This window comes from Candida albicans, chromosome 6 (genome assembly GCF_000182965.3).
Source record: "Candida albicans SC5314 chromosome 6, complete sequence".
NCBI classification, from domain to species: Eukaryota; Fungi; Ascomycota; class Pichiomycetes; order Serinales; family Debaryomycetaceae; genus Candida; species Candida albicans.
In genome coordinates, this window is record NC_032094.1 from 39,310 (window position 1) to 60,505 (window position 21,196).

Consider the following 21,196-nt stretch of genomic DNA (forward strand, 5'->3'; position numbering starts at 1 on the left):
ACAATTACCATCAATTACATCTACACGTGATTTCTCAAACAATACAATACAATACGCCAAAGAGATTACGACATAGATAGTAAACTTCACGATCGAGAATAAGAACAAGTCACAATCAACAGCAACACGGTTGAACTGAACAAAAGGAATAGTTTTCGCTTGTTTGTTTTCTAATTTTTTTTTTGTGTGGTTTCTAAATTGACATAGAAATCATTTGTTAGTCAACAACGAAAAGAAAGTTCACCAAAAAAAACTGGAAACGGAAAAAAAAAGAAAAAGAACGAATTTATTATCACAACGAAAAAAAAAAAAATAAAAACACTAAAAATAAAAGAAAGTTTTTTTTTTTTGTTTGTCCTTTTTTCCCCCCTAAAAAAATCAAAGGTACCAAGAAATAATAACTGGTATTAGTCATGTCGGATTCTGAAGATTCTGAAGATCTAAACGAATATACTATTGAGGATTACTACAAGATCGTTAGACCTCTTCTAGCGGCAAACAATATCAATGCAAACTACTTGGACAATCACAAACTACTACGAACTTTGGTCGATTTTAGTTTATCGCACTCATTGTCCTTAAAAAATTTACAAAAACGAGAGTTGGAGTTTCGAAATTTAATCCCGAAAAAGATAAACTATGTCGACAGTCTAATAATTGAAACCAAGTCTGCCAGTGGAACTCAATATACTGGGTGTTTTCGAAACCGGTGCATAGAGTTTTGTCCCCACTTTGCCATCGCTGCGTACTTATTCAGCCGTTTCCATATCCCTGATGAATATGGAGCATACGAATTTACGTCCACAGAGTCGATAAAAAAGGTATCGTTGGAACATGTCATGTTGTTGAAAGGTAATTCCAAGCACCAGGCAATATCTTATAGTCAGCAACACAAGTCAGCAGTCAATGCGTTGAGTGTAAGTGGCTTGGACTATAAGGATGTGAATTTGGGCAAACTTTTAGCCACACATAAGAACAACGAAGCACTAGAGAGTATGGGCAGATTGTCCAAGAATTCAATCAGGGCACTATCTCGTCCATTAATGTTGGCATTAGCTGGCTTTGATAGTTTTGAAGATTATGATATCATCAGAAATTCAATTGAGCCACCACAACAATTACTAGATAAGATATTTCCCTTTTTAACTGATATCATCGATGAGTCTACTCGTTCAAAAGAGTTGTTGCAAATAAAAGAGTTGTTTTTAATGTTAAGACGGAGTCTCTGTCAGGATATGGTGATCATCAAGAAAATATACCCCTCTAATCCATTATCAAGAAGTGAAATATTTAATTCCCCCGAGTTTTTGAATTTTGCTCAATCAATTGACAATGAAAGGTTGAACACAATCATTAATAAATCCTGCTTTATCCCCAATGAGGATAACATTATTTGTGATGACAATGAAGGTTCTCTGCGTGTTGGTTCCAGTGACAACACAAACTCCAAGTCTGCCTCGAAGGAATTGAAATTGAAGACCTTGAACAAGCAAATGAATTTGGTTTTACGGCAACAACAGGAGATTAATCAAGCAATATACAAATTTACCAAATCTCAAACGGAAATTTTTCAAAAACAAAACGAGCTTATTCAAAAAGTCAACCAATCATTGAATGGAGTCTTGATTTTACTATCAGCTCAAAACAAAACATCCATCCCTTTGGTCCAACAAGCAGCTCAAGAAACCCAAAACTATCTTTCAACCGTGGGACAATCGAATATTGAACGAGGAATTAATAACACTTTCGAGTTGTTGAATGTCTTAAATTCAAATTCTGGACACTCTCAGCCACAATCATCAGTTCCACCATTTACACAACAACCACAACCATTACCACCTTCATTATCAAATTTACTACACCCCGAAACCCTGAATATTCCTCAGGCTCCAGTTTCAGAACCACCACGTGTCATACCTACACAACAACAGGCAATGCCCTTGCAACAACAACTACAATATCCACATCCACAACAGTTTTATATGCAACCATCACATTCACCTCCAACTCATCAATCGGCAGGTATGATGCCAATGGCACCATATGGCACGGCACCAGCAATGGGTCCAGTGCCAGTGCCAGGACAACCACAACCCTCGTCTAGCACAGACGCCTCACAAAACCCGGAACGTCAACGTGTCTTACATAGACGATTATCAAGACAAGCAACAACGTTATATGAAATGTGGGATGACTTTAAGGGATTAGAGAAAGCACTTGAAGATTATGGTATTTCGGTTACAGAATGGTTGAAGTTACATGGTAGTTCAGAACGACAATTCCGCCACACCAGAATGAAAATCATTAAATTTATTGAAGACGAAGCCGAACGTCGTAATACCAATGTCGAAGATATAAAACAACGTTTACATAATAAAATGAGAAACAGAATAAGACCATGGACATTGGATGAAGTCCAAAGAATGTTGACGGCGAACAAACGGATTAATTTAGATGATAACAGTTAGAGTTTATAAGTTGTTTGTATTAGTTTGTATAGTTTACATAATCAAAAGAGTCTTTTGTTTAACACTGCTTTTGAATCTCGAAGGAATTGATTGTCTATGTGTGTCATTTTGATCAACAAGATTTACACCAAAACCAATATTCCCCTCTTTGTCGAGAACTAGCAGCACAACCCTGGATGTTCAGGTCTGTTTTTTAGGGAGTTAAACCAAGGAGCACATCCCCTGGAGACTTGTAAATTATGATTTTCCTGCCAAAATTAGAAATGTTTCATAAATAAATTAGGGGGAACTCAGATGTTAGTGCTTCTGTTTCAACTCGAAACCCGCCCCTAAATGAATTGCTCTGAAGTATATCTATACTAGCGTTTATGCTTCCACTTGGTACTTTTTATTACTGGTTTTCCCAACCGTCAAGGACATTGATGACGACAATCACAGAAAACATAGGAATCAACAACAGGGGCTTTTAATTGCTGTTGATTTGGCGGAATCAACATGGGATCACGACATTTTTGTGAATACTCTTTTCCTGAGCAAGTATCACAAACTGACTTTTTGTTGGGTATTTCAGTCAGTAACGGGATTTGGTGGTTCATTTTTTTATCGTCTAAATTCAAGATATTTTTTTTTGTTTCAAAACTAAATGTCGTGCCAGGAACCAAAAAGCCTCCTTGTGCATATATCTATTTTTTCTCTTGTTACTATTTGTGGCGACAATAAAGGAACATAACCAGCGTAGAACAGAAATAATAAAACTCGAGGCGACAATAATACATCAAAAAAAGTATGCACAGACTTGGAATTATTAATGTAAAGAAATTTTGTTCAATCCCTATTTTATCCTTGTGGTGCTAAGCAATTATTTGTTGTGATGAGGTTAACTTCAGGATTTCTTTCTAAAAAAGGCCACCACATTTATCGAAGGTGCTGTTTGGACCCAGGGATAACCAAAGTGTTTCTCCTAAGCCACTCACTTTGAAAACTTGTGTCATCTTGCGGGTTATGAGAGGTCAGTTGTCTTGACAACAGTACAGTTTCGGATCATATGATTCATATTTTCTAATTGGGTGCAAAAGTTCTATTGTGCAACACCACAGGAATGACTTTTTTTTTGGTGTACAATGATTTCAATGTCGTGGAATATTCTTTTTTGTTCTGGTGTCGAATGAAGGACGGCGCGAGAACCTATGATTGCCTCATTTTTTTCTGGCCAGCGCGAACTATTGGCGCTGACATTTTTTTTTTTTTCGTCATGAGGTTATGTCGCAATCCCAAATATCATTGTCTAAACTAACATTACCATGTACCATGCTTTGTCCATCACACCATCGTCAATTATAAATGTTATTAGCTATTAGCCCTTTTCTTGGTAAGGTAGTACCACGCCTACGACATTGCTGTCATTCGAATACAAAATTTTAGCCTAAAACCTAAATATAATCACTTTTATAGCCAAACCTTGCATGCAAATTTTTAAGCTTTGTAAACCAATCTAATTTTTTTTTGTTACAAAATCGTTTAAGAAATGAAAGAATAATAAAGAAATAAATTCATTGTTTTCAGTTTTTGTTAAACATTTAATCTTTTATAATACGAGTAGAGTTAAATTACACAATAATGGCTGTTTTGATTTTTTTTTCCCAACAACCACGACATTTTTTTTCCCAAATGTTTATATCACGATGGTAACCAGGTAAATAATTTGGTGGTTAGCAGATTTGTTGTTGTTCCTGATCTTGTAAATTCATTCTATGCTTTTTTCTCGGTTACCAAGTCTAAAGAACACCACAAAAGAGGTGGATTGTGGATCGATTTTTCTTTCTATTTTATTTAGTTCACTGATTTCTCGATAAAAGTGGAAGTTATTAACCACATCACACATTGTTGTTTCGATCAAGAAAGCGCTGTGACGATTGCAAACCAACAATGTCTTTGGAATTTCCTTTGTGGAACACTTCTAACCAATCGAGTTCCACAAGATGCGTCTTATTGACATTCAATGCCAGGTGCTTTTATTTTTATATGTCTATAGATTTAAATGTAAATGGTTCGTAGGCATACCCTTCACCTTGGAAGAATTTCGACATGGCTTCAACCCAATGCAATCTTAACGAATGAAGCATGGCCGAAGTACCCTCCATAAATACCAATATACAAACCGTCAACAGGAACCACATAGCAAATAATACCACTGTCATGATTACACCAACCGTTCCCGTTTTACCAAATGCATTTTGGATAGTCATTGACCACAATACAGTTGACAATTGTGCGTGTGCCAAGGAAAGAGCCCATAATCTTAAATACGACGCAGTATGACTTACACAATTTAAGCAAAATTCAATAGTATGGATCACCTGGTGAATGACAATGTCACCAAAATTAAACCCATCTTCATCGTCGCCACCATGGCCGCCAGCTGAGGGGAACATTGGCTCAACATCATTAGGAAATCTAAACTCCTGCTCCTCCTCATCACTACCACGTAACAACTCAAACGAATCATCTGGGGGATCACGATTCAATCCTTGATCATGCATCGCAAGGGCCTGTTCTTCTTCATGGAGTTGCAACGAATGTTGACGTTGAGAACGTAGGTCACTATACCCTAATTGTATAGCTCGATCATTCTGTTTCTTCAACACTAGCGGCTTATAAATCAACAACCACGGGACACAAACTGCTGCCACTAATACCAAAAACACTTGAATATACTTTTGTCCAGCATATAACGGCTCTTCAATAGTGCCAGGCGACAAGAACATATTGATCAACATATTCAACAACCCTGGTGGCTGTCTATTACTTCCAAACCAGTCAACCGACCACTTATAAACAATGGTCAATGCCAAATATCCAAATATACTCTGCATGAACAAAAACCCAGGAATAAAGTTACCAATTATGTCTACTCGACTCTTGAAAAACAAGTAATTGACTAAACTAAACATCAATGAGTAGTTCATGTGAGTGTACCCCATCAACACCGACAATTTCATTTTGTAGGAATTGGTGAATAAAAGATTATTTTCAGTTCCGTGCCAAGCCCAATCCAATCCAAAGGGATAAACTTTACCAGCAATTTTCTCAGCAACTAAGGTGGCACCTTTCGTAGCGTCATAATTCTCTGGAATTACATACTTCCAACCAGAAGAGAAAATTGCCATTGATTTGGAAAAAATATCGTTATAAATCAACCCGGTATACATGGAAAATACCCCCATCAACAAAATAATGTACCTTCCAGTAAAAGCCATATCGAATATTTCGTCACGATTCCGCATAGCCCCAAATCTCACTTCGTTTAGGATCAAATATATTGCCATTAAAAACACAATAAACCCGTGTCCCAAATCACCAAACATAATGGAAAACATAAACGGAAATGTAATAATTGTGGCAAGACCAGGGTTAACCTCCTGGTAAGTAGCAATCCCATAGGCATCTATAATCAGCTGGAATGCAGCGGTAAACTTATTCGTCTTGTGGAATGTTGGTGGAGTTCGGTTTGTTGCTAATTCGTTGACCACCGCAATTAAAGACCCCACCTCATCTTCATCTTCAATTTCAAACCCGGTCAATTCGTGATCACTATCATCAATGGCAAATAATGATGTTTCAGTTGCTATAGATTCTGAAATGTTGACACTCTCGTTTGAATCTCTGTCACTCCCGTCCCGTCTTGTCTTTTGTCTAATTAGATTTCTCAATGCTAATCGTATTTTATCAAAATCATTAGTGGGTATCCAACCTTCTCCCACTAAACATCTTCTGGTGCTGTCTTCATCAAATTTATTCAATGTCTCGTAAATAAGCTTTTCACGTTGCACAATATAACAATAATCCGGGTACAACTCCTGAAAAATCATCAATTCCGTCACTAATTGATCCTTGGTGGTTTGTACCACATTGTTTAAATCCTCGATTTTGCCATTAATTTCTGTCAATGTCTCATTTCTAGCAACTGATCCACCAGTGGCATTATCAAATAATATACCATCTAAAGATTGGATAATCTTACGTACTCGGGTTCGTAAAAAATCGCCGTGAATAAAGATGATGAAAACATTTTTATGAACTAGGTCCATGGACGACTCGGTGGCAGGGAATTCGTCATCAAGAGCAATATCATGAAAATATAAATTCCCACGTAAAACTCTCCACAATATATTTCTTAAAATTGGCACTTTGTCTCGAGCAATTGTACCCGCTAACGAGTTGAACGAAATATCATCCAAGTTATGAGCCTCATACCCAATCTCTAAGCTATGGTTTCTTTGTTCATTTAAAAGTGCTGCATTATCATCATAATCGGCGTCTTCTGTGTGTTCGTCATCGTACCCTCCTCCGACCAAGTTTGATCTATGGAATTCATTCAAACTATTCAACACACATCTATTCTCAATAAATTTTAGCCTCTTGCGATCTAAGTTGTTGTATGACTGATCTAGGTGTTTAATTCTTTCATAAAACTCGCTCAATCGGGTTTTGATATTGTCAATCTCTGATGAAGTGGGCAAGGGTTTCATATCGGCGTGCAAATTGACGTAAAGATCACTCTTGATAGTATTTTGTTTGATCATAATCGAATGAAGAAAGTCCAATTGAGAAACCAACCCATCAATTGATCGCAATTCAGTAATAAATGTTCTTTGAAACGGAGTCAATTTGGAGTTTAGGTCTCGAAATTGAACATTACCCAATTTCCCTAATACTCCAACCATATCTCTTGCCAATTCAATTGTGACATAAAATTGAACTAGCGTCATGGGCGCCGATCGGAATATCGCCTCATTTGATTCGTTGTTTGAGGATAACACGCTATTTTCGGAAAGTCTTATAGGAGACATGACTTTATTGTATATGTATAATTGTTCTAGTTGTATATTTGCATCGATATGCGTGAATTGTGAAAGACTGGACTATCTAAATTCAGTGGTCTATAAGAAATTAACTAAATATAATAAATGATTGAAAAGAATAAAAAAAAGGGAAAAAGTAATAATTAATTGATAATGTTCTTTGTTGTTTGCTGTCTTCTTTTTTTTTTCTTGGTGGGTTTTTTTGGCGTCGTTGTTGTAGTTGTCTGTTGGATCGTTGGTTGGTTGGTTGGCTGAGTTGATTCTTCCACCACAAGAAAAAAGAGAACAATCGGATTAGGTGTGTATTAACAAGGAAGGCAAATAATTAAGGATTAGCGTGTATCCGTGGAGAAACGACCATTTAATTTCCACACACGACCCAAAATATATACTCATTTTTTTTTTTTTGGCTGACGTATTGCCAAAACTATAATACTTGCAAGAAGTGATAGAATTTTCATACATTTTACAAGTCAATTAAATGATAGTGCATTACATAATATTACTGTTGTGGTCACTACTAGTATTAGCCAGTACCAACAATGACGAGCACTACACCCAAGCCGTTATTGGATTGGAACAGCTTGCAAGAAATTTCACAAGACCCAATGTATACAATATTGACAATATCGAGGGGAACTTGTACATACCCCAGTTTGATCAATTGACAAATGACTATAAATCAAAACAGGAGAAGCCACAGCCACCACTAGAATTAACTCGACGCATTATCCCACTTTTGAAAAAGTCAGCATCAGAATCCCGTAATGTCAATGCACTAGTAACTTTGGGAGACCTATACTTGTTTGGAAATTACTCATTGACTCCAGACTATTACATGGCAAAAGAGTATTATCAGGAAGCAGTAAGTTTGGCTCCCAATGGTCATGCATATTTCATGTTAGGTTACATATATTCCACGGGTTTGTTTGGAACGTTTCCAGTGGACCAAGAACGAGGAGTTTTATACTATCAATTTGCAGTGGAAAATGGTGACAGGAATGCCCAAATGGTCATGGCCTACAAAAACTTTAAAGGTTTGGGAGTGCCGAAAAATTGTGAGTTGGCATTGGAGTATTATACGGATTTGGTAGAACAAGGTAAAGATTGGATGTCAAAGAATGATGCCGATGGCCAGGTGGACTACAATATCAGAATATCTGATTTCAATGGTGGGTTGTATGGAGAGAAAATGAGTGAAACCACTTCTACCATTGAAATTAGATCAAAATATTTCAAAGACCTTCGAAACAGCTTTGAAGAATACAAGTTGACTGCCAATGAGCATGAATATGCCACTTTGTTCTATAATGCATTGGAAAGCTATAAAGGCGATTATTTTGTACCCAAAAACTTGACCAAGGCTTTCCTTACTTTCCAAGAATGCGTTGATTTGGGAGAAGAAATCTATGGTGCTTCTGATTATAAGAATATCGATGGCATAGACAAAATGTTTTTGAGTTCATGTCAATCCAAATTAGGAAGAATGTATTTGAAAGGTATGGGTGTTTCTAATAACACCAAGAAAGCCAAGCAAATTTTGGATCGGTCATTAAAAGTACAAGGTACCCCCGAAGCGTTGAATCTTTTGGGTTTCATTGAAGACCAAGGGTTATTGGGTGAACCTAATGTCACAAAGGCAGTTGACTACTATGTAGCTGCTATTAAGAAAAAATCTTCTGAAGCCAATAGAAACTTGGCCAAGTTGTTAATGAGAATGAATGGAGGTGATCCACATACGAGTGAGCATCACAAGGAAATCTACACATACATGAAGGATGCGGTGTACCACCGAGACACAGAGGCTTTATATTATATGGGGAGCTTTTTACAATCTGGTTTATCCAAAATTGCCGACTCAAAAAATGATATTTCCTGCCCTAACATAGTCATGTACTACCGTGTTTTCCTTGAAAGGTTATCTTCCTTTTACGCGCCACATTTGAAGTTTGCTTTTGAAGAGTTGATCGCTGGGAACTACCAAAATGCTCTTATTGGATATCTGATAGCGGCCGAGCATGGGTTTGAAGAAGCCCAAATATCAGCTGCATACTTGTTATATCAATTACAACCACTTTATTCCAAACAACCACCAAAAACTTTTGTTCCTGAAAGAGTTGAAATGGCAGTAGATTATCTTGAAAGAGCGTCAAAACAGTCAAATGTAGACGCTACTATTTTACTTGGTGATTTATATTCAGGTCAAGCAGGAGCTTCTCATATTACACCAGACTTTGATCGGGCATTCAATTATTACCGAACAGCGGCGGAAAGAGAATCATCTCATGGTGCCTATAAACTTGCCGAAATGTATGAGTATGGAATAGGACCAGCAAATAACTCGGTGGACTACTTTATGGCGAAACGTTATTATGACTTTAGTCTAAAATACAATGAAATGCTCAATCATGCGAAACTGGAATCACCATCTCAATTCGTATCTGGCAAAACACACATCGACTGGGCTCTATTGAGATTGCGCTTGAAATATTTATTTAATAGACTGGCTTCCAAACAGTCAGGAAACTCCGATGGCGGGTGGTTAAGTGCATTTAAAAAAGTGGGTAACAGAGTACCCAACGAAGTCCCTCAAGACTCCAATAGCATTTCAAGAGCGAATGCACATCATGAGGGTGGCACGTATAATGATGATTTGATTGAAGAGTACGATATTGGGGATTACTTGGTAATTGCTATGACGTTTATATTTTTCTTTGTGTTTTTTGTACAAAACATCTTGAGACAGTTTAGAAGAATGAGAAACGGTCAACGGAGAGATGAAGCAAATAACAACAACAATAACGGTGACGATAATGATGACAATCAAGGGCAAAATGGCTGGAATGGTAATCAATTCCATTTCAAAAGAGGTAATTTTGAATTTCATTTCTTTGCTATATAGAGCTATAGCTAACTACAAACAATGCATAACCAATCTCTAAAAATTTTCTAGTTTATCTAGTAATGTCTTGAACCACATTCTTAAGTATAGGGTTTCTATTCAATATTGGCGAATCTTGGCTTTTTTGTGATCTAGTTGGTGATGGCCCATTCACTTCTGGAATCTTGTAAATCTTGTGTGCCGATTTTGGAAGAGGATAATACCACTTTTCGTTTTCCAAATAGTCAATAAACGTCTTTGTTAGCTCGTTGGTGGATAATGTGAATCTTGACCCAAGGATTATTAGCTTAGTTTTAGCTCTCGTTGTAGCAACGTTTAATCTACGATACTCCTTCATTAAATCACCAGCAAACTTCCGTTCATTTGACCGAACTAAAGATATGATAATACATTCTTTGTCTCTTCCTTGGTATTGATCAGCTGTGAGTATTTCCAAATCCTTCAAGTTGTTAAGATTCTTTTTCAATACTGATAACTGAGCACGGTAAAACGACATAACCCCAATCTCGTCTTCTTTAACTCCGCCGTGAACCAATGCGTTGACGATTTGTTGAATTAAAAGCGCTTCCTTAGTATTAATTACCATTTCACCCACATTTTCTTCAACAGCAGGTACCGCATCATAGTCCAAAAATAGCACGTTGTTTTTCTCATCAAATATTTTGTGGATCCATTGCAGGTCCGGCGAAACATCTTCACCAATAAAGCTATTTAAAACTTCTGGGTGGGGTATCTTTAAAGAGTTTTGGGCAACTTGTTCTGACCCGCATTTTAATTTATTGTTGTAAATCAAAGTATTGCAAACATTCATAATATCACTATTCATTCTGTATTGATATGTCAAGTGACTCACAGAATCTGGATGCTCTTTAGCCAACAAACTGAAAAGTGATCGAGATAATTCTTGTTTAACTCTTTTGTCGGGATGGGTAACTAAAGGTTGCAACTGATCGTGATCACCCACCATGACAAATTTTTTAGCAAACCTTAAAGGACCCAAACTCACTGGTAAGGTGATTTGCGAAGCTTCATCGACGATGCAATAATCAAAAGAATATCTCAAATTGAAACAAACGTCTGTGATGCTTAAGCAAGTGGTTGCAACAACCTTTGGGCGCATATAGGTATTGACATATTGTTCATATGTAGTGATTGAGTCTTTGAATTCAGGAATGTAGTCTTTAATGTCTTTATGAACTCTTTGGGGGTAGCCAATTCTTAAAAATTCAATATCCAAGTCTTTGAGTTTAAGTAATATATTATCAACGGCAGAATTTGTGTAGGAAGTAAGCAATACCGATTTCCTCTGTGCCACAAGCACTTTTATGAGTTGAGCAATCACAGTGGTTTTACCTGTACCGGGCATCCCCACTATCAAAGAATAATCATCAGCACTAAATACTTTTTTCAACGCCGCAATTTGATCAGGGTTGAACGTTTCCGCATCAGGAATCTCCCAAGAAGATGCGGTAAAAGTAGGCTTTTCAAGATCAACCACTAATTTCCTCAACTGTGAAGCTCCATTAGGTAAGAATAAACTTAGGACGTTATATCTAGCTAACCCCAAACCATAAAACATCCTATCCTTATCAATACGGAATCTTTTCTTGGTCGTAGTTCTTATATTCTGTTGAGTAGATCGGATGACACTTTGGAATACTTGGTTGTTTGCCTTATTATAGTTTTTCAATTTGTAATCAGATGTGATGATTTTCCGTCTAGTGGAAACCACTACAAAATCTTTAGTTATCTGCTTGACGTATCCTGTTGTTAAAGCAAAATGGCCTTCTTCGTCACTTATAATAACTTTATCGTTGATAGTAACCTGTGATTTTGCTAAATTGAACCGGGAAGGGTTTTCTGCCTTGGCAAACGTGTACACGAATTGCTGATCCTGGGATTTGTCATGATGTGTTGATGAGAATAAGAAATTGTTCGATTCCGTCTCATTCGAATTTGTGATCGTCATACCAGAAAAGCATTTGCCTTGAAACTCTTGGTCCTCTGCTGGGATTGTCCATAACTCTTTGACTGCTCTACCCATAACGTCTTCTTCTTTAGAAATAAGTTCATCCCAGTGTTGGAAGTACTTACGGTATGAATCGTTTTCAAAAATATCTCTAGTTATAGCTTCGTACAACTCTTCCTCAATACCAGATTCTTCTTTGGTGCCATTTTCTGTCAAGTGGTTTAAGGTCATACAAGCACTTCTAATTTCGCATCTATCACAGTTGGAATTCTTTACCAAAGGAGGTAGCTTCAAATTGTCTTTTATATAATTAGATACTCTGTTTCTCAAATTCACCAATGAACGCAACTCGGAAATTCTGATATTGCACTTTTTCGTAACCTTTTCCTTTGTATACACAAGCAAATATGAATCTATGTTCTTATCATATCTATCCTTAAACAACAATGAGTACAATGACGCTTGTGCATGATGGTAAATATACTCCTTACCGGTTTTGATTTCCATCGGTATCATATATTGACCTTTCAACTTTTTGTTTTCAAATTTCGCTGTTATAGTTGCATCAATTTTCCCTTTGATGCCAAATATTGGTGATCCGATTTCTTCTTCAATATCCAAAGCTTCTTCCACAGCAAACATGATCTGTTCTTTTTCAGATGTCTCGTCAATTAAATTTTTCTTGCTGAGTGGTTGTTTGTAGTATGTCTTAAACCATGTCTCCAAATAATCAAAATGTTTAACAACTTCGTCCCTAACGTCTTTCAACTCCTTCCCTATCCCGAATATTGCCAACATGTATTGCAGCAATAACTGATCTAATACTTGGCTCATGAATTCCATATCCCACCTTTCAGTACAAATACATTCTTGAAAAATAAAATGAACTATTTCCCCAACAATGATGGGTATCGTCAGTGTTCCAGGAAACTTGTATCGAGACAATATCACTGTTTTTCTCGAGCAGTTGAGCTGCTGGGAAATTGTCGTTGCTGATAGCATAATGTCTGGGTTCCAAATTAATAGGTTATGCATGTCATCAACTAATGTTGGACGAGCACTATCGGTGATTATAACGTGAATCACGTCCCCTTTTTCTAACTCCAACTCGCAGTACTCACCACGAACAACCAACTTTGATTTATCTCTCAGCGAATTTACAACTTCTAAAATTAATTGTTTTTCGCTCTTGGGACCATAATACTGTTCGATGATATTCACAATTCGAAATCTCTGGGTTGTTACTCTATCATAAATCAAGTCCAGCACTTTTTCAATATCCTGTTCCTCATATTTGTTTTCAATATTTAGTTTTTCAAAGTTTTGAATACCTCGCTGGAAAGATTTGGTAAATGCAGATGTAACACTGGGTGTCTGCGTTTTCAATACTTCCATTAATTCAGAGTCGTCATCTGTAAACGGATCGTCACTTGATTCGCCATCATCTGATGCATTTTCCATAGGTGGTTTTATTGATGTGTTATCGTTGGAGACAGGCTGTGATTGTGGGCACTCTGGTAAGGTTTTTGAGTGCAACAATTGAATTAAATCATCGTCGTCAGAGAATGGATCCTCAGATTGAATTGACGTGTTTGGGTTAGGTGGGGTACTGATTTTTGGAATAGTTTTATTCATTTCAACAGTGTCTGGTAACAGGTTTGGATTTTGGTCGTCTTGTGGATCAGTTTCAAATTTATTTATCCAATTATTCAAAGTGTTTTGAAAGGAGTCGGTAATAGACCCTGAAATTGATTTGACTTTGAGTACATCCCCAGATTTTGCTCGTTGAAGTTGGGATATTTCGTTGGTTTGTTTTTTGTGATTGCTGCTTGAAGATGTGATATCTGAACGCGTCTTTGACATTAATGGAGTTCGTCTTTTAGAAACATTTTCAAAATCAGATCCATATCTGTTCAAAACGTCTGATGTACGATCATCCACATTCTCAGATTCTGGGTTAATGTTTTTTAATGGCGATGAAGGTAACCCACCAAAAGAGTTTTTTATTTCCATCTGCTTATGGCTCCCTTTGATTTCAGGGCTTTCCTTCCAGCGAATTCCATCAAAACTATCATCAGAATTCTCCTGGAGAAAGTTTAGTTCCAGTTGCTTCTGTACCTTTGTTAAATTGTCAGTATTGTTTCTGTTAATTTCCTGAACAGGGTTGACCTTTGTGGTTATTGAATTTATATCAATTGGTCGAATCGGGGACTTTTGAATATTTGATTGATTAGTTTGGGGATTAGTGAGGTTATTAACTGGGAAATACGTGGTTTTTTTAAGTCTCTTGACAGGTTTGATGGCTTCGTTCGAATCCTTAAACCGCTTTGTTGTCAGTGACGCGTCTTCGTTTATTCCCAGCATACTATGATAAGTGTTTGATATAAAAGTAGATTTGGTAAAATAGAGTGAAGAAAAAAAAATTGAAAATAACAATCCGATTTCAGCGCGTTTGATTCCAAGCACAAAAGCAAGTGTGTAGCTACTACCTCTTCGACTATCAATGAGATATCACATTAACCCCATCACAATTGGCGACTAATAGCTTTCAAAGAAGCTTTGCATAGATAAACAAAGGTCTCTTTTTGTTAATTGTTAAACCAAATATAGTCAACCGTATAAAGACTCGATTTTTCAATCAAAATTAATGCAAATATTTAAAGAAAATATTTACCCAAATTGCTACCAAACATCTAATATAGTTCATTAATCCAATTATTACGCGCACCTTACAAACTGGTTCTACTTCACAACTTGTATTTTAAAATCATCAATTTACATGTACATTTAAGAAGAAAAAAACACAACAATCAAGCCTATATCAATGACTAAAAGCAAATATCATTATTTTTTTATGCCATGGAGCTCTGTCCCATTTGTCTTGTTCCTCTTGTCTTTCTAGGTTCAAAATTTCTTCATCAAAAATAGTTCTTTCGTTATTGATATCGATTTCGCTTATTGGGATCAACAATCTCCATTTACGAGTGTACAATTTGTGTCCAATGTAAAACACAACCAAAACAATAGCACCAAGGTAACTTTGGAAAAAGTTATTAGCATCTGGTTTGGAAGCACCAATTGGAAACAATGCAATCCAGAATTGAGAGATTAAAACCAAAGCATACCAAACCAAGGCATAGTAGGAGCCCCAAACACCGGTACTAGCCTTGTAACCCAATGCATCAGTCGAGATGTTATTATACTTCAATGCTTGTCTAAATCTAACATGAGAAAGACAGATACCACTCCAGGTAAACACTTGTGACAACCCAGAAATAGCCAAAAGCCAATTAAAGACAGTAACTTGCTTTTTGTATGCAGCAATAAATGCAAACAAACCAATGATAGCTGAAACCAATAATGCTCTCGTTGGTCTACCGGCTCTGTCAATATAATTGAACCAAGTTGGTGCAAACCCTTGTTCGGCCAATGATTGCAAAGTTCTTGAAGCAGAATACAAAGACGAAGAAGCAACCGATGTAACAGACATAAGAATAACGGCATTGATAATGGAAGGAACTGCTTTAACACCATGAAGGGCAGCCGAAAGAACAAATGGAGAGGTGTTTGAGCCACCACCTTCACTCATCAAATGGTCCGAGTTCGATGGCACAAGCAAACCAACAATGGTAAGGGACCCAAGGAACAAGACAATGATACGCCAGAAGATAAGTCTGCATGCAGTTGGAATGGCCTTGCGTGGGTTTGGTTGTTCAGCAGCAGATAAAGCAACAAACTCAGACTGACCATATGAAAATGCTGCAGTGACGAAAACTGAACAGAACCCCTTGAACCCATTCTTAGTTGGACCTGGGTCTCTCCAATATCTACCACCAATAAATTCACCAGTTGGACCACCACCAGTATCAACAACAATACCCATGATAATGAAACCAACAAGTAAACAAACTTTAATCAGTCCAATGATAAACTCAAATTCACCATAGGCCTTGGAACCGATAAAATGAATAACAACAATGACGACATAGAAAATAGCAACCCATGCATCGGGGTTCACTCGCGTTTCACTGATCCAATATTCAATGGTGATGGCAGCGGTAACAAGCTCAATACTAATAACACTCAACCATTGGATACAATAATTCCATGAAATGGCAAAATTAATACTATCCTCAACAAACATTCTTGTATATGAATTATAACCACCCGACAATTCAGAATAATTAACGGCCATTTCACCAGCAGCTTGCAATGTAGGGTACACAAACGACCCGGCAATAGCATAACCAACAACAAGAAACAATGGCCCTGACTTACGCAAAACCTGACCGGTACCAACCAAAAGACCAGTACCTATACCAGTAACCAAAGACATTAAAATCAAATGACGCTTACTAATACCTTTTGCCAATTGCTGTCCTGCACTTTCATCTTCAGTAGCTTGTTTTCTTCTGAAAGAATCAATAAAGTTCTGGAACCCAGTTTTACTTTCGGTATTTAGAAATTCATTGCTAGAATATTTTTCTTCGGAGCCGGTAAAGCTTCCCAACTCCTCTGGCCGAACCTCTTTGGAAACAGCCTGGTCTTCCTTTTTAAACATGGTATCAAATATATTTGAGGGTAAAACAAACAAACAAAAAGACTAATCAAATGGAAATGAAAAAAAAAAAAAATTAATGCTTAAAAGAAGGAGAACTTGAGAAAAAAATAAAAAAACAAAAGGTTATAGGAGAAGAGAAATTATCGCATCTATATATGGAAGTGAATCAGTTTCTTCTAGTACACATAAAAATCCCTTGTCGCCTGATTTGAATTCGATTTTAGTGAATTTCATACAAAAAAAAATAATCTTATCTAAAAGCAAGGAGTAGCGATCATTCAAAACAAAAGCAGTTATATTACGTTTACTCAAATCCTGATTGCCTGGTATTTAATTTGTTGGTATGTGATTCAGATTAGCTATTAGAACAATACATTAGCTTGGGGCAAATTCCGGATTTCGTCCATGCAACAAAAAAGACTCAAGTATTAATCATGATCATCAACTCACGCTTTTTTAGAGAACCTAAAAAATGCCTTAAACGGAAGATAGAGCAATCATTGGCCTGCATGTTTTTAGCTTATTGTTTAATTTCTGCGATGGATTCCATAAGGCATTCTGTCAAAAAATTTGGTTTTGTGTCGAGTTTGTTAGTTTCTTTTGCCGGAATAATTCTCTCTTTTTTGCGGCAAAAAATGAGAGTGGTATTTCCTGCATATACGTAAAAAGAAATTTTTAAAAAAAGCAAAGAATTTCTCTCATACAAAATGTTCATTTTTTATGTGTCATAAACTTTCTAAACAACATTTGGGCAGTTAAAGACAGAATTTGATTCACCTGATTACCACATAACCAAGAAAAAACACCTGAGACTAATTTTCCGAACAAATTTACATTATTTTAAAGTTGATTTGATTCCGATTCTAATGAAACTAAAATGTAGTAGCATGTGTGTGGGATTGTACGTTCATGCTTCAGTAGGCTTTTTTGGTGGGGAAAGATAAAAGCACAACAATAAATGATTACGAAGGAATAACAAATTATCTTTTGATAACAGGTTCTGGCGGGTGGCTTTGGTGTAAGGCATTTTGATATACTTTGCAAAATTTCTTACCCTTTTTTTTTTCTACATTTCTTTGTTACACGGTTTGTGTGTCTCCACTTATTCTCTAAAAAAGAATAGAACTAAGCAATTTGGGCAATTAAAGTCGAGGAGAACGGGTTACGATATTTAGTGGAACAATGGGCTATTAAAGTTGAAACCCCACTAGAACTTAAGGAGGATTAACTCACCAGTGTTATGGGGACGTTTGACTTTCACACAGTTGAATTTGGAGTACTTCCGTACGATGGGAATTACTCACCATACTTTCCTGATTACACGTTCTAGCCATATGCAAAGATAGCGAAAACAAATTCCAAACTTCTGGGTATTTAGCAAAAACGACGCATACAAAAAGGCAGATAACAGAAACCCATAGAACCTCCCTTGTAAGCCCTATCCTTATCTAAACACAACCAACACTCTATATTTACAACTAAGCATTAGCTACTTCTAATTCTATATACAAGCTAATTACATTTTTCCTGTCTATAAATTGCTATTCTGACCAATAATTTCCATGGCTCGTGAGTCACCTTGCTTTAATTCGTCATTTCCTAATGCATCAGCAAGACATTCCCATGGATCTCTAGTACCACCCCATTTTAAAACACTTTCCTTATATTTCTTACCAGCTTCTCCATTCCACGGATCTTTGGCAAATAGCCCCTGCCAAATCTTGTCGGCAATTGCTCTATCCAAAAGATAAGAGTAATACACTGCTCCATACGAAAATAAATGAGGAAACTTTCCGTGCCATGTAGACCATTCGTCTGCAAAGACTTTTAATTCTTTTTCAACCAGATGATACACCTTGGTAGAATCAACTTCATATAACCCCTTGGCTAGTAAATTGACCATCTCTTCATTATGCAATTTTTGATCCAACATGGCCATTTTGGATTGCATGAATGTTTCACATGCATCTAACATGATTCTATGCTCGTGTGCTTGTCCAAGGAGACTTTCAGGTAACTTCTCATCGGTATCGAAATGACGGCCAATTTGGCATATAACTCTTGGATCTTTACTAAAAGACTCCATCAACACAGAAGGCAACTCCACAAAATCAGTGGAGCAACGAGTGCCCGATAAATTATGCAACTCCGTTCTCCCAATCATAGAGTGCATGGCGTGTCCCATTTCATGGAAAATCGTATCAACCTGATCTAAGGTCAACAATGTTGGCTTTTCATTCTCAACACCAGCAAATCTCCCAAACAGAAAGTTTCCTGAACTGGCAAAATTGCACACAAGTGAAACAACTGGCAACTGATAATCTTCATCCAACTGGACAAGCTTTTCCATACCCTCAATTGTTTCACTACCTATACTTGTGTTCAATCTTCTCAGACACACAATTGTGAAATGAGATGGCAAAACCTTGGTCGACCAGAAATCCAAATAAAGAAACCCTAAAGTCTTGTTTGCAGCATTATCAACAACTTTAATTTTGCGCACTTGATGCGAATCCCACGTCTCACCTTTCAATGCGGCCATTGGCACAAAAGAAATATCGTACAATCTAGTAAACAACTCATTCAACCCAGCAATGACGGTTCCTACCGAAAAATATTCTTTAACATTACCAGCTGACACTTCGGATTGCATTCTCTGTTGGAGTCTTGCCAATAAGTAATCTCTATCCCAAGGTTTAATGTCATTAACAATATCGTTGACACTTGCTGAGCCGCTACCGTTGTGTTTGATTTCTGACAACTGGCTCAACTCTTCCACCACACCTTTTTTGATTAATGACTTTTGTAGGTTGAATAAAAACGTAATAACATTCTCAGGAGTTTTCGCCATCTTGTGCTCTAATTGGTAGTCTGCAAACGACTTGTAGTTTAACATTTTTGACAATAAGGCTCTGTAGGAAATAAATCTATTCAATGTTTCAATCTGTTCGTCAGGTGAATTGTGCAAAGCGACCCATACTTTTTTACGCAACGTGTCAGAACTACAGTTTGTCAAAATTGTATAAGGAATGTTTGCAACGAGAGGAATCTGAATTGTCTCTGATTGTCTAATACCATCATATTTTGACTGATAGTTCTTGATTTCTTTCTTTAACTGGGGGTCTTCAATGCTTTCCCACTCGGCAACTGTCACCGGACACCAGTATGATTTTAGCCCATTTATCTGGTTTCCAAATTGAGATCCCAACAACGATATTTCTTGCGTTATAGTAACAAAGTTTTCTCTTGTTTGTGGATCCATATGTATACCGGATCGTTCAAAATCCTGTCTCAAGTATTCACCGACCTTTATTTCTTCTGGTGTTAACTGCTCGGTTATCAAAGGGTTGTTCAAAATATCACGGAGACTTGAATATAGTTCAACGTTGGTGTTTAACTGATTCATAAATTCAAACATCATTTCGTGTGTTTGCTGAGCCGCATTTATCCATTTGACACTTGGGTGAACAACACGTATAAACTCGGCCACATCAATTACTCGACACAAAATATCGGACAACTGATCTAGTTTCTTGATAAATTTAAGTTTCCCGTCAACAGTGTTGACTTGTGAAAGCATCTCGCTAACCAACTGTTTTGCTTGGCTAAGCGATTGCTGGGAAAAATCAACTAATCCCTGTGGAGTAGTCAAATACTCATTATGAAATAACCCTGTTTGTGGAGAGCTGAATAAAGTTGCATGAGAACCCTGTTTAGTGAAATGATTAAAATACTTTTGACTATCAAACACTTTTCTGATATGATTATATTCTGGAGCTAGTGAGAACTTTGTTGTTGTGGTTGTGATGTTTCTGGAGACCTGGCGTGCCACCAACAAAGGTATTCTTTGAGTACATCGCAGTAGTGGTATACCCGCTTTCATTATTGTAGCTGTTTTTTGGGCAAGAGGACAACACTGGTATATAATCAGAGATTTTCAAAAAAGAAGGGACAACAAATAAAGAGAGAAACCAACTGAAAAATTTATGCGATAAGAATGAAGGGAAAAAACTCAGCAGTAGTCGTGCAATTGTACCAGTTCTACTAAATTATGAGGTTTCACAACTATGCAATAGCAGGGAGACAATAGTCATTGTGCTATCGCTATTTGGCACTAGCAACGACTAAAACATATAGTTGGTTGTCACCATGTTTGCAGGTCAAGCAGGAAAAGAAAACCCGGTTGGGATTGTACGAAAAGTGGGCATGGCGTTTCCAACCATGCACAGAAAAACTTCACCAACGCTGACTAGGTAGAAGGTGAAGACTTAAGACTAATATCACCCTCTCTTTAGTGATACGTATATCCTGTTTGGACTTGTTGTTTACAGAATAACAGCAGCGTTACTTGAATTGGTAAAATTCGACACAACCAGTAAGTTCCACCCCAAGTACATCTATAGCTCTTCCTTTCAGACAATCTATATAAAATAC

The 21,196-nt window shown here is 37.0% G+C and overlaps 6 protein-coding genes across 6 annotated transcripts; 2 read left to right on the forward strand and 4 right to left on the reverse strand. All coding sequences in view use genetic code 12, as the record gives it.

Moving 5' to 3' along the window:
- Positions 1 to 413: 413 nt before the first annotated feature.
- On the forward strand, positions 414 to 2,468 carry CAALFM_C600290WA (uncharacterized protein; the record flags this gene model as incomplete). Its single annotated transcript, XM_707214.1, has 1 exon — positions 414 to 2,468. The coding sequence occupies one exon, from the start codon at positions 414 to 416 to the stop codon at positions 2,466 to 2,468; it is 2,055 nt and encodes a 684-aa protein (XP_712307.1).
- Positions 2,469 to 4,486: 2,018 nt separating this feature from the next.
- STV1 (Stv1p) lies at positions 4,487 to 7,318 on the reverse strand (the record flags this gene model as incomplete). The annotated part of the gene is made up of 1 exon (XM_707215.2): positions 4,487 to 7,318. The coding sequence occupies one exon, from the start codon at positions 7,316 to 7,318 to the stop codon at positions 4,487 to 4,489; it is 2,832 nt and encodes a 943-aa protein (XP_712308.1).
- A 493-nt stretch (positions 7,319 to 7,811) lies between these two features.
- CAALFM_C600310WA (ubiquitin ligase complex subunit) lies at positions 7,812 to 10,232 on the forward strand (the record flags this gene model as incomplete). The annotated part of the gene is made up of 1 exon (XM_707216.2): positions 7,812 to 10,232. One exon carries the CDS (start codon positions 7,812 to 7,814, stop codon positions 10,230 to 10,232), a length of 2,421 nt encoding a protein of 806 aa, XP_712309.2.
- A 52-nt stretch (positions 10,233 to 10,284) lies between these two features.
- DNA2 (bifunctional ATP-dependent DNA helicase/ssDNA endodeoxyribonuclease) lies at positions 10,285 to 14,565 on the reverse strand (the record flags this gene model as incomplete). The annotated part of the gene is made up of 1 exon (XM_707217.2): positions 10,285 to 14,565. The coding sequence occupies one exon, from the start codon at positions 14,563 to 14,565 to the stop codon at positions 10,285 to 10,287; it is 4,281 nt and encodes a 1,426-aa protein (XP_712310.2).
- A 457-nt stretch (positions 14,566 to 15,022) lies between these two features.
- On the reverse strand, positions 15,023 to 16,762 carry GNP1 (amino acid transporter; the record flags this gene model as incomplete). The annotated part of the gene is made up of 1 exon (XM_707218.2): positions 15,023 to 16,762. The coding sequence occupies one exon, from the start codon at positions 16,760 to 16,762 to the stop codon at positions 15,023 to 15,025; it is 1,740 nt and encodes a 579-aa protein (XP_712311.1).
- A 1,531-nt stretch (positions 16,763 to 18,293) lies between these two features.
- Positions 18,294 to 20,645, reverse strand: CAALFM_C600340CA (metalloendopeptidase; the record flags this gene model as incomplete). The annotated part of the gene is made up of 1 exon (XM_707219.2): positions 18,294 to 20,645. One exon carries the CDS (start codon positions 20,643 to 20,645, stop codon positions 18,294 to 18,296), a length of 2,352 nt encoding a protein of 783 aa, XP_712312.2.
- Positions 20,646 to 21,196: the final 551 nt, after the last annotated feature.